General features: G+C 48.5%; 2 protein-coding genes across 4 annotated transcripts in view; one reads left to right on the forward strand and one right to left on the reverse strand.

Annotated features, from left to right (window-relative positions):
* Positions 1 to 1,179: 1,179 nt before the first annotated feature.
* On the reverse strand, positions 1,180 to 7,634 carry LOC128836345 (uncharacterized). The gene is made up of 3 exons (XM_054026555.1): positions 7,614 to 7,634; positions 2,654 to 3,254; positions 1,180 to 1,726 (listed from the first exon to the last, which is right to left on the reverse strand). Exons 2-3 carry the CDS (start codon positions 3,054 to 3,056, stop codon positions 1,224 to 1,226), a joined length of 906 nt encoding a protein of 301 aa, XP_053882530.1. The 5' UTR covers positions 3,057 to 3,254; positions 7,614 to 7,634; the 3' UTR covers positions 1,180 to 1,223.
* Positions 7,065 to 13,665, forward strand: part of TMEM19 (transmembrane protein 19) — a 30,487-nt gene continuing 23,886 nt past the window's right edge. The window contains exons 1-2 of one of the 3 annotated variants that reach the window (XM_054026524.1): positions 7,065 to 7,220; positions 7,880 to 8,027. In XM_054026524.1, the coding sequence (XP_053882499.1) occupies positions 7,901 to 8,027 (127 nt within the window). In that variant the 5' untranslated portion in view covers positions 7,065 to 7,220; positions 7,880 to 7,900. Of the gene's footprint in view, positions 7,221 to 7,537; positions 7,677 to 7,879; positions 8,028 to 13,665 lie in introns of those variants that run through there. The other 2 variants (XM_054026543.1, XM_054026535.1) reach the window with 2 other exon arrangements.

Genomic DNA, 13,665 nt, shown 5'->3' on the forward strand with positions numbered 1-13,665 from the left:
GACCGCATCGTGCTGCAGGTGTGGGACGATTCCCAGTGGCTGCGAAACTTTCGCATGCGTAAGGGCACTTTCATGGAACTTTGTGACTTGCTTTCCCCTGCCCTGAAGTGCCAGAATACCAGGATGAGAGCAGCCCTCACAGTTGAGAAGTGAGTGGCGATAGCCCTGTGGAAGCTTGCAACGCCAGACAGCTACCGGTCATTCAGGAATCAATTTGGAGTGGGCAAATCTACTGTGGGGGCTGCTGTGATCCAAGTTGCCAGGGCAATGAAAGACCAGGGCTTTGCTGCAATGGGATTCCCAAACTGTGGTGGGACGATAGACAGAACCCATATCCCTATCTTGGCACCGGAGCACCAAGCCATCGAGTACATAAACCGCAAGGGGTACTTTTCAATGCTGCTGCAAGCCCTGGTGGATCACAAGGGACGTTTCACCAACATCAACGTGGGATGGTTGGGAAAGGTACATGATGCTCGCGTCTTCAGGCACTCTGGTCTGTTTCGAAAGCTGGAGGAAGGGACTTTCTTCCCGGACCAGAAAATAACCATTAGGGATGTTGAAATGCCTATAGTTATCCCTGGGGACCCAGCCTACCCCTTAATGCCATGGCTCATGAAGCTGTACACAGGCAGCCTGGACAGTAGTCAGGACCTGTTCAACTACAGGCTGAGCAAGTGCCGAATGGTGGTGGAATGTGCATTTGGACGTTTAAAAGCGCGCTGGTGCAGCTTACTGACTCGCTCAGACCTCAGCGAAAAGAATATCCCCATTGTTATTGCTGCTTGCTATGAACTCCACAATATCTGTGAGAGTAAAGGGGACACATTTATGGCGGGGTGGGAGGTTGAGGCACATCGCCTGGCTGCTGGTTACGCGCAGCCAGACACCAGGCCAGTTAGAAGAGCACAGCAGGGCGCGGTGCGCATCAGAGAAGCTTTGAAAACGAGTTTTGTGACTGGCCAGGCTACGGTGTGAAACTTCTGTTTGTTTCTCCTTGATGAACCCTCCGCCCCACCCGGTTCACTCTACTTCCCTGTAAACCAACCACCCCACTCTTCCCTCCCCCTTCGAGCACCGCTTGCAGAGGCAATAAAGTCATTGTTACTTCACATTCATGAATTCTTTATTAATTCATCACACAACTAGGGGGATAATTGCCAAGGTAGCCCGGGATGGGTGAGGGAGGAGGGAAGGAAAAGGACACACTGCAGTTTAAAACTTTAACTCTTATTGAAGGCCAGCCTTCTGATGCTCGGGTAATCATCTGGGGTGGAGTGACTGGGTGGCCGGAGGCCCCCCCACCGTGTTCTTGGGCGTCTGGGTGAGGAGGCTATGGAACTTGGGGAGGAGGGCTGTTGGTTACACAGGGGCTGTAGTGGCGGTCTGTGCTCCTGCTGCCTTTCCTGCAGCTCAACCATACGCCGGAGCATATCAGTTTGATGCTCCAGCAGCCGGAGCATCGACTCTTGCCTTCTGTCTGCAAGCTGACGCCACCTATCATCTTCAGCCCACCACTTGCTCTGTTCATCCCACGATTCAGCCCGCCACCTCTCCTCTCGTTCATACTGTGCTTTTCTGTAGGCTGACATTGACTGCCTCCACGCATTCTGCTGTGCTCTTTCAGCGTGAGAGGACATCTGGAGCTCCGTGAACATGTCATCCTGAGTCCGCCGTTTTCTCCTTCTAATCTTCACTAGCCTCTGTGAAGGAGAAACATTTGCAGCTGGTGGAGGAGAAGGGAGAGGTGGTTAAAAAAGACACATTTTAGAGAACAATGGGTACACTCTTCCACGTTAAATTTTGCTGTTCACATTACACAGCACATGTGCTTTCGTTACAAGGTCGCATTTTTCCTCTTATATTGAGGGCCTGCCGTTTTGGTGTGAGAGATTCCTCACACAGTGCCAGGCTACAGATTTCGGCTTGCAGGCAGCCATGGTAAGCCACAGTCTTTTGGCTTTTTTAACCTTCTTAACATGTGGGAATGGTTTCAAACAGTAGCGCCCTCACTTTCCATACCAAGCACCTGTTGGGTTGGCCATTTAAAATGGGTTTGCAATGTAACAGGAGGGGCTGTGGTTTCCGGGTTAACATGCAGCACAAACCCAACTAACCCCCTCCCCCCCCCCAATTCTCTGGGATGATCACTTCACCCCTCCCCCCCACCGCGTGGCTAACAGCGGGGAACATTTCTGTTCAGCAGAGCAGGAAGGGGCACCTCTGAATGTCCCCTTAATAAAATCGCCCCATTTCAACCAGGTGACCGTGAATGATATCACTCTCCTGAGGATAACAAAGAGTGATAAGGAATGGATGTTGTCTGCATGCCAGCAAACACCGGGGCCATACACTGCCATGCTTTGTTATGCAATGATTCCAGACTACGTGCTACTGACCTGGCGTGGTAAAGTGTCCTACCATGGCGGACGGGATAAGGCAGCCCTCCCCAGAAACCTTTTACAAAGGCTTTGGGAGTACATGAAGGAGAGCTTTCTGGAGATGTCCCTGGAGGATTTCCGCTCCATCCCCATACACATTAACAGACTTTTGCAGTAGCTGTACTGGCCGCGATTGCCAGAGCAAATTAATCATTAATCATTAAACACGCTTGCTTTTAAACCATGTGTAATATTTACAAAGGTACACTCACCAGAGGTTCCCTGTGTGCCCTCAGGGTCTGGGAGCACGCCTTGGGTGAGTTCGGGGGTTACTGGCTCCAGGTCCAGGGTGATAAACATATCCTGGCTGTTGGAGAAACTGGTTTCTCCGCTTACTTGCTGCTGTGAGCTACCTACATTATCTTCATCCTCATCTTCCTCGTACCCCGAACCCGCTTCCCTGTGTGTTTCTCCAGTGACGGAGTCATAGCACACGGTTGGGGTAGTGGTGGCTGCACCCTCTAGCCTGGCATGCAGCTCTGCATAGAAGCGGCATGTTTGCGGCTGTGCCCCGGACCTTCCGTTTGCCTCTCTGGCTTTGTGGTAGGCTTGCCTTAGCTCCTTAATTTTCACGCGGCACTGCTGTGCGTCCCTGTTATGGCCTCTGTCCTTCATGGCCTTGGAGACCTTTTCTAATATTTTGCCATTTCGTTTACTGCTACGGAGTTCAGCTAGCACTGATTCATCTCCCCATATGGCGAGCAGATCCCGTACCTCCCGTTCGGGTCCAGGATGGAGCTCTTTTGCGATCCTGGGACTCCATCACGGTTACCTGTGCTGATGAGCTCTGCGTGGTCACCTGTGCTCTCCACGCTGGGAAAACAGGAAATGAAATTCAAACCTTCGCGGGGCTTTTCCTGACTACCCGGTCAGTACATCTGAGTTTAGAGTGCTGTCCAGAGCGTCACAATGAAGCACTGTGGGATAGCTCCCGGAGGCCAATAACGTCGAATTCCGTCCACACTACCCCAATTCCGACCCGCTAAGGCTGATTTTATCGCTAATCCCCTCGTCGGAGGTGGAGTAAAGAAACCGGTTTAAAGGGCCCTTTAAGTCGAAAGAAAGGGCTTCATCGTGTGAACGTGTCCAGGCTTAATTCGATTTAACACTGCTAAAGTCGACCTAAACTCGTAGTGTAGACCAGGCCTAAGGAGAGTCAGGATGAGCTCTACCCTGACATCTGGTGGTGAATTATGGCGAGTTTTAAAAGTTAGGTAATTTAGATTCTGTTAAGTATTTGTATGTGTGCACTCTAGCATTGTTACTTTAGTGTGGTCCTTAAACAATTGCCTTGTTTGTAGGGTTAAACTGATAAAAACAAAACAATCATGTTAGCTGTTTGATTATTTCAGACTGCTTGCAAATAAGGCCATGTTTACACAAGGGATTTTTTTGGGGGGAGGGAGACACCAACACTGCAACCAGTTCAGCTACACCAGTGTTAGCATTTGTGGGAGTTGGAGTGCAGAGAAGATTCCAATAGCTGCTGGCTTTTATAACCACAAAATAGGGTTGTAAATAGGCTGAAAGTCACCAGAGTCTTGTCTGAAACACTTGACCTAATGGTGGCATCAGTGGTAATTTTTTTACTAAAATTACCAGAGCCTGTATGCTGTAAACACTTATGCAGGTGCTTACCTTTAAGCACAAGAGTAGTCCTATAGACTTTAATTAAATTAAGCATGCATATAAATATTTGCAGGATCAGACCCCTAGTGTAGACAAAATAGAAAACCTTGCAAGCAGCCATTGAATTATTCCTCCATCTCCACAACAACAAAAGAACCTCTGAGCTCTTGCAACTATTGCCAGAGGATCCCCAATCTTAGCTGTGTATGTAAGTACTGTTTAAAAACTGCTGCAGATGCTGAATGAAACTTGATGTAACATGCACTGAAGACTCAATAGATGACACCTGCCAGCTTGTTCAAGCTAAAAATGTTTTAAATGCTGTAGTTCTTCAGGGAAATGATAAACTATTACATAAAACTTCCAAATTTTAATTCCAAAACTAAGATTTTTAAACAATTTCCATCCCTTCTAAGTCACCAGAAGGTAACAAAAATGTAAACATGGCTGTTGCCAACTCTGTCCACATATCTATTCAAGGGACACCATCATAGGACCTAACCACATCAGCCACACCATCAGGGGCTCGTTCACCTGCACATCTACCAATGTGATATATGCCATCATGTGCCAGGAATGCCCCTCTGCCATGTACATTGACCAAACCAGACAGTCTCTACGCAAAAGAATAAATGGACACAAATCAGACATCAAGAATTGTAACATTCAAAACCCAGTAGAACACTTCAGTCTCCCTAGACACTCAATAACAGACTTAAAAGTGGCAATTCTTCAACAAAAAAACTTCAAAAACAGACTCCAACGAGAAACCGCAGAACTAGAATTAATTTGCAAACTGAACACCATCAAATTAGGCCTGAATAAAGACTGGGAGTGGATAGGTCACTACAAAAAGTAATTTTCCCTCTGCTGATACTCAAACCTTCTTGTCAACTGTTGAGAATAGGCCAATTCCACCTTAATTGTATTGGCTCGTTAACACTGAACCCCCCCCCCCCCCCCCCGCCCTTGGTAAGGCAACTCCCATCTTTTCATGTGCAATAATATATATTCTGCTTACTGGTTTTTTCACTCTATGCATCTGATGAAGTGGGTTTTAGCCCACAAAAGCTTATGCCCAAATAAATGTGTTAGTCTCTAAGGTGCCACAAGGACCCCTCCTTGTTTTTGTTTGCTTATAGTTACTCAGCTGTATAAGTATTTGTGGGATATAGGCCTTTTATTATATCGGCTGTGTATATAACAATGTAGAATCTGTGAATGATACTTCAGAATTATGTAGATTGTAGAATGATCCCAAAAATCTTGTACATTTGATGGCTATCTGCCCCAAAGGGGAAGGAGAATATACAGAAGGTTCTGGAATTTCATACCTTTCTTTGCTTTGTGGATGTACAAAGTTTCTGATACTTGGAGTCAGATGCACTCATAGCCAGGTCCCCGCCCATGCAATATGTGTGGTCACAAAGCACCTCTCTTAATAACTCTTATTGGCTTCTTTGCTGATCATCTGGCACTCTCTAAACAATTCTGGCATGTACGCAGAAAAGTTGCCAGACTGGGTTGGTCTGCACTCATCTGAAGCTAATTGTAAGGCGGTGTGAAAGTCTTTCCCTCTGACGCTATAGGATTTTGCTGTGTTTGAACAAGTTTAAAATCTCATTCAGGGCATTTGGAGATATCACTACTACCCCCATGATTTCATGCTCGAATCCTTACATTGATGCCATCATCCTGTCATTGTTGTTCTGTGAATTGGTAAGTGAGATTGTTACCTATTATTTTTTTATTGTTCCATAATATAAATCGTGTATGGAATTCTAGAGATCCTTGGCTTCAAATTGTACAGCCAGTACTGACCAGCCCCAGAACTGACTGAATGGGAGTGCATAAAGCAGACGGTGTCACGGACTTGGTGCTTAGTGAGTGAAGCAGGGGTTGGGCATAGAATCAATATTCATTGCAAAGGATGAGGCACACAACCCAGGTCTGAGGGTGGATGGAGATCTCATTGAGGAGACAGTACGGAGTACAGACTCATTGCAAGGAGTGGGACGCGTAGTCCTGGTTCTCACTGAAGTATTGGGAAAGGTAAATACTCAATGCTCAGTGTGGGGTGGGAGAGATAGCCCCAGGTATCACCTTCATAGAGGGGATGTGGGGACCCAACCCCAGTTGTTACTGAGGCGATGGGAGAGCATATAGTCAGTGCAAGAGAGGGGAGCACAACCTTAGCTCTCACTGAAGGGACTGATGGAGGCACAGATTTGATGCTTAGTTGAAGAGAGGGGGGAAGAGGTCATGGGTTCCATGCTGTTGAGGGGTGAAACAGCCCCAGGTCTCAGTTCTAATTTCAAGAAGGGGATGGGGCTGGAGCCCAAGCTGTAACTGATGGGAGAGGGTGGTGTGTGTGTAAGTTTGGGGGGGAACAGTTTCCATGGGTGGGAAGTCCCCACTGTTACTTTGAGGTTGGGGGGAATCAGATCTTGCTATCACAGGGGTGGGGTGCCCAGGCTTGGTGGGTGTGTGGGGGGGACAGCCCTGCTGTCAGGATGGCATGGGCTCTGTGGGGGAGGTTGGTCCTGCTGTCACAGAGATTAAGGGGGCCTAGGCTCATGGGGGGCAGTTGCCTCTGTCACTGGTGGGTGTGGAGGGCATGGGCTCGGTGGGGGTCTCAGTCCCCACTGCCACAAGGGTGGGCAGGAATGAGGTTGGTTGAGGGGGAGGTCAATTCCACAGTCATGGAGATCATGGGCTCAATGTGCGGGGGTGGGTTACTCCCCACTGTCACGCATGGGGCGCGGGCTCTGAGGGGGATTAGTTTCTGTTGTCACAGGTGTGGGGACGGGGGAGGGGTCAGAACCCGCTGTCACAGCCATGGGGGGCCCGGAGTCAGTGGGGAAGGGCCAGTCCCCGCTGTCACGGGCTCGGTGGGGGGAGGGGGCTCAGTGCCCGCGGTCACGGTGCTGCGCCTCCGGCGGAGGGTGTTTCCCTGAGCGGAGGCAGATGGGCAGGAAGCGCAGGAATTGCAGTCGACGGAGCATGCGCGGCTGGGTGGCGGCCGGAGCCCTGAGGCTGCGCGGAGCCGGGGTCGCTCTGGCGCTGCCGGTGCCCGACCGCGCGGGGGCCGAGCATGAGGCTCGCCCAGCGGCCGGGGCAGGACAGCGAGCCCGCCGTGCGTGGCAGAGGGTGAGGTTACGGGCCCCCCCTCCCCGGCGCCGCTACAGCCGGGCCGCCACCTTGTGGGGGAAGGGCCCGCAGACTCGCCCCCCCCCCCAACAGCTCACGTGGGGGGAAGGGCCCGCAGACTCGCCCCCCCAACACCGCACGTGGGGGGAAGGGCCCGCAGACTCCCCCCCCCAACAGCTCACGTGGGGGAAGGGCCCGCAGACTCCCCCCCAACACCTCACGTGGGGGAAGGGCCCGCAGACTCCCCCCCCCCAATAGCTCACGTGGGGGAAGGGCCCGCAGACTCCCCCCCAACACCTCACGTGCGGAGAAGGGCTCGCAGACCCGACACGCTGCCATGGGCGGGGGATCACAAACTTGCTCTGCCTTTTCTGACTCTCCCTCTTTTCTTACGGGTGGTGACATGGACTTCGTGCCTCTTGCCTGTGCGCGCTGGGAGAGGCTCCCTCTTGCTGGGTTAGTTTCGAGATGCTCCCCTGTTGTGGGGCGGGGCGTTGCCAGGTGGGGGTGTCGTTGTCTTTAACTTAGCAATGATCTGAGGAATGGTCTCCAATGCTAGGGCCCAAGCCACAGCCTCTGCATTAAACTTTGGTTTTAACAAAAATGCCTCTTTAATTGAAATCGTTTGTCTGATCCTTTTTGCTCTTTCCTTCCCATAGGTAATTGTCCTCTGAATTCTCATGTCATACCAGCAGGAGGACTACAAAGAATCTATCAAAATGATGACAAATATTGTCATTTTGAGCCTGCTTATTTGTATTTCCTTATCTTTCTGGATTGTGTCCATGACAGCAAGTACATACTATGGTAAGTCCGTGGCCAGCCTATGTGGCTGAGCAAAGCTAAGCCTTATGCTCAACTTGATGGCCTGTCTCTGTTAGTAATTGATAACTTTTGAACACTGCCTCCAGTCAACTCCAGACTTCTAGAGAATGTTCTAGTCATCAGTGGGACCCTATGGATTTTGATGAAAATTGAAAAATCAGTGGAGGACACACAGAGGCCTCTGGCATGTGGTTAGAGACCTGTCAGCTTCAGTGAGATCTGTAATGGTCTATAGATCAAAGAACCAGTTGATGGTAGCCATTAATACCTTCCAGCATAGTACCTCCCATCTGAGCTCTGCCCATTGATTCAATGGAGTTTAAAATGTGGTTGCCCTGAATGACTTATCTCCCAGACAGAAAAAAATAAATAATTATTGTAGGGAGAACATAAGGAGAGGGGCACAGAGACAGGTGGTAGATAGGGGGGCACTAAGACATGTGGTACAGGGAGAAAACGGGGGACCCTAGTTAGGAAGGAAAGGGGGCACACAGAGCCCCTGGCATGAAGGAGGGGTTTCTGCATGGAGTTCCTAAAATGGAGGGAGGTGGGAGGGTGGCCCTGGGAGCTTGTGGGGGGGAATTGAGGAATTCAAGCAGTGTGGCAATGAGTTCTGCCTCCAGAAGCAAGATGTGCCAATCCTCTAATATATCATATTAGATCATATTTTGTTAATTTGTTAAGTTAAGATTTCTTCAATCCATATTATTACTTGTAGACAAAATACCTGTAAGGATCCTTGTAGTAGGAGAGTATTAAAGAATACTTTACATAAATGTTCTATTATCCTTTTAGTGATTATGTCTGGTGACTGTACACCTTCCATGTGCTACCTTAACTCAGAATCACAACATGCAGATTCTTTCAACATCTGCATCGCTAACTATATACTTAATTACAAAGGCTTTCAACACTGTTGAAATAATTCATAAGTATTTCTTTTGGTTTTGAGTTAAGGTGGCTGCAATCTGTAAAGTGAATTGCCACATGTTTATATTGTCCTAACCACATGTATGAACTCTGTGAGTAATAGTATATTTAGTAAATTTAACTGAACAGTTTTTATGTGGGAATTTTTTTTATTTTCTCAAAAGAAATATAAGCAGCCTTGTAAATTTAAAACCAGTTGGCATGCACAGTACCCATATAAGTCTGTACAGAAAATTTTGTGTCGGCTGATGCTGGAAAGTACTAGGCTTTTTCTTACACATCTTAGGTATGCCCAAGTGGAGGTCCATAGCAACAAGGCTCCCTTCCTGTCATCTCCTAAAGCACTTGCTTTGCACTCTGGTACAGAGGAGAAGAGGGGGTACTTCTGTTTTATGAATCTTTTTGCATACCATAAGACATGCATCATTTGTTGGGATTCCCTCTGAGACCGTTTCCAATTGGCTTATTCATAAGCTCCTTCGTTTTCAGTTTAAACCAAATTTTACCGAAAAAATCCCAGGTTTTACAAAAAGTATTATTCAGTTATTTCCGATTTTTACCCTACTTTTGTATCATTCAAATAAAAATAACTTGTTTTATTAGGAAAATACAATACATTGCATGGGATATATGTATTATGATAATACGTTAGTCTCTGTGTATATGCAAAGCTGCCAGTTGAAGTAAGGCTATGTATTAGTCTAGACCAGGGGTTCCCAAACTTGGTTCGCGGCTTGTTCAGGGTAAGCCCCTGGCGGGCCGCAAGACACTTAGCTGTACCTGCAGACGCTCAGGTAAACAATCGCAGCTCCCAGTGGCCGTGGTTCGCCGTTCCCAGACAATGGGAGCTGCGGGGAGCGGGGGGCCTGGCCTCCGCAGCTCAGGTAAACAAAGCATCTCGCGGGCCCGTCAGGGGCTTACCCTGGACAAGCCGCGAACCAAGTTTGGGAACCCCTGGTCTAGAACAATGGTTCTCAATTTTCTTTTCCAGGGACCACGAGCTGAGTGTCTGGGTGGACCACTTAATGATCTTTCCAAATGTTGTTTGTGCCATTAGCTAACTATTGTAAACTGCTTTGGATAAAAACACTATATTAAAAAAACCCACCTTAATAATAATTAATGTTTTTTTGTTCTACAAATAAAAGCGCACATTCATATTTTAATATCAGTAGTCTTACCTTTCTAATGCAATGGATGTGCCCTCTCTCCCCAGCTGTGGCAGCCCCCAAGCTGGGGCTGGGAAGGAGAAGGGTCTCTCCCTCTCTCCCCCACTCTGGCAGCCCCAGAACTGGGGCTGGGAAGGAGGGGGGGTCTCTCCCACGCCACAGAGTTGAGGTTGAGAAGGAGGGCAATCTCCGCTTTCTCTGGCTGCCACAGCCATGCATGTCCCAAATTCCACCCACCCCCTCTTCTCACCCTACTGCCCCTCCCACCTACCCCTTATTCCCCCCAAAGCCACCACCTCACCTTACATGTGTGTCTTCTCCAGGTCCAGGCACCTAATTAGTGGAGCCACACAGGCATAGCTCCACTAAATTAAGTGGGTGGCCCTTCATTCTCTTGTGTGTGGCCGCCCAGGCTTGCACCTTAGAGGGAACTATCGGTGGACCACCTGAATGGAGCTTGCGGACCACAGTAAGAGAACCTCTGGTTTAGAGGATACAAACAGTAGGCATGCACATAAGCTCTGAAGTGCGTGCGCATCTGAACGTACTGATGAATCTCACACCCACCATGTACATATTTAAAGCTGTTAGCAGATAACGGTTTAAAGATCTCCCTCTAAAATGGGAAAAAAATGAAAATCTGTATCAGAATACATTTCAGAACACGGAAGTATTCAAAAGTTGGCAAAAAAAACAAAAACAGGAGAAAAGGATGAAGTTAAGTGTGTCGCTGCAAATGGCGTGGCCCAGTTATTAAATATAAATATTTATAGGCTAATAGTTCTAAGTCTAAACAGTAAACTTTATTCAAATAAAAAGTTTTATTTTGGGTTTAGAGATGTATTGTTTTGTTAAACTCAATATGTTTTGAGTTCTGTTTTAGTTCTGCAGCAAATCACATTGAATTCCATTCATCAAAGCATTAATCTACTGAATACTTTTCCCCCCTGTCCTTCCATCCATCAAAATAAACCCCAGTATTTACCCAGAAAAATTAATAGCTTTTTCCACCAATTTTCACCTGTTTTTGTTGTTATAGTAATACAGGGCATTTAAGCTAATTTTTCAAAATATTCAACTCATTGCCCATGGCAGATTCATTTCATGGATTCCCAGGCAAAATTAAATACAATAAAAGCCAAAAATGAAAGGCCCTACTTATCCAGAACAATTTGTCCAGTTGTGGGTGAACACCTCGTTCAGTTCTCTGGAATCCAAAAATGTCGTTTGACTCCATATTTCATCATTCAAGTTCCTTTACTTGGCATACAGCAAACCTATGTAGAGTTGATCAGACTCAAGGGTAGGGGCCGTGGGTATAGGGCATACCACACATCCAAAGTTACACAAAAACCTCTTCATTTATATATATTTACACGTTACATTGACTATACTTTTATCCTCCTCTTTTTACAGTCCTAACTTATCTTGTCCATTGTTAGTAAATGGTTCAGTGGCTGTTCTCCCTCTTTTTGTAGCTGGCCCAGACATTGTCTTTTTAGCCTACTGACCTGTTTACTTCAGCGTAATGATCTGTTTGCTTCTCTAATTTTATCCTCCAAGAAGTGAGGCCTCCCTCCATATGTTAATTACTCATGTCATGCAGTGGCGTAGCCAGGTTCTAAGTGCAGGGGGAGAAAACATAAAAAAGGCGCCCTCCCTTGGCTCCTCCTCTGGCCACTCCATGCCCCCCTCCCTTGGCTGGCTCCTTCGGCCGCGCAATCCCTCTCCCCCCCCCCCTTGGAGGGGCTCCTCTGGCCACACTGTGCTGCAGCTATGCTATGCCCCCTCCCCCTTGGAGGGGCTCGGTCCGGGGGGAGGGGGCTGGGTACAGCCCGGCCCAGCTGAGGAAGTTTTCAGGGTGCAGTCGGGGTGGGGGGGAGAGGAGAGAAGAGGCGAGAAAGTTTCACGTGCCCCCGGGCAGGACTCACCAGCTGCTGAGTGACCTCGGAGAAAGCCATGACCCCGCACTGGGCGGCTGCTGCGGGAGAGGGAGGGGAGAAGCGCATGGGAAGCTCCAGGCAGTTGGAATGTAACCAGTAGCTAGAGGGTCTGCGCAGGGGTGCGGGACCAAGCAAACGGGCGGGGAGGGGTGTGATGCAGGGGGATGGGGTCACGGTGGCAGCCCGAAGGGCGGGGCCGCACTGTAACCGCTTTGCACCCTTGCCCCGGGGCAATCCCTGCACACAGTGGGCTGGAATCTCGGACGTGACGTGAGCAGGGAACGGACGGTCGGTCCCTACCCTGCCCCTCTGCCTGTATAATGGGCCGTGAACCGCTGCCGGGAGATGCTGCTGCTGCCGCATTAGCCAGGGGCGGGGAGCGCCTGGCCGCCAAGCCCTGAGCCGCCGCAGGCGGCCATGATGATGTTGGGGCCGCTCTGAGCGTGGGGCACGGTGGCCGAGGAGCGGCCCCCTCGATCCTCTGGCCGTGCCTGCCCCTCCCCCGCCCTCAATGGCTCTTCCGGCCGTGCTGCCCCCCGTTGCCTGCAGGAGCCCAGCAGTGGCCCGGCAGACCAAGCTTCAGAACGGAGTGTGGGCCCTGCCCGCTGGCGCCATGGTAACTCCTAACTAAGGCACCGCTTTTGGAAAATGTGCTAAGGGGAAGCAGCTGCTTCCCCTGCACCTCCCCTAGCTACGCTACTGATGTCATGCCAGGTTTCAGATACATCACTGAAGAATGTGCCTGCTCTGTAATACCCCTGAGCCCTTGGGGATCAGGAACCCCTGCATCTGCAGAGCTTTGAGCTCTGCTGGTCAAGCACTGCTTTTTCTCATGTTAAGAGCTGATGTCAAAGGTCATGATTAAGGATACAATTTTGTCACAGATTCCATGACATTACCGGACCTCTGTGACTTCTTTGGTTTCAGCCACCGTGGCCAAAGCAGCGGCCCTGGAGCAGTGGCTTGGGCTGGGACTAACAAAGTCAGGGACAAGTCGCAGACTTCTGTGAATTTTTGTTTATTGCCTGTGACCTGCTAGTGACTTTTACTAAAAATACCTATGTCCATGCAGTAGTTCTTGCAGGACTGAGACCCAAAACTTTAAATGCCGAGTTTTGATGAGTAAAATTTTAAATGTTGCATTTCAAAAATAATTTCAAGCCAAATCTCTTGATTCTTAACTATGAAATTGCTTCATAGTATCATGCTATACTAGCAACATGATTCCCTATCATACTTCAATTTTTTTGACTCTGTTTAAGATGGAATTTGAATTTCCAATTTAATATCAAAACAAAACAGTAATAAGAGAATATGAAGGTTGCTGGTACATTGCTGCTAATCTAGTAGCCTTATCAGAGGTTGTATCCTTACTGAATATCAGGGTGCTGTAGCTAAATACTGTTAATGGATTCAGTTTCAATAAAATGTTTGTAGTCACTGTAGAAAAACACGTTTGGCTGAATGGGTACAAGTTGATCCTTTTTGTAAATTAACTGGTCAACATTCGTCTGCCATGGGCAATGATTTGAATATTTTGAAAAATTAGCTTAAATGCATTGTATTTATGCTTTTCAT

The sequence above is a fragment of the Malaclemys terrapin genome, chromosome 1 (assembly GCF_027887155.1).
Source record: "Malaclemys terrapin pileata isolate rMalTer1 chromosome 1, rMalTer1.hap1, whole genome shotgun sequence".
Lineage (NCBI taxonomy): Eukaryota > Metazoa > Chordata > Testudines > Emydidae > Malaclemys > Malaclemys terrapin.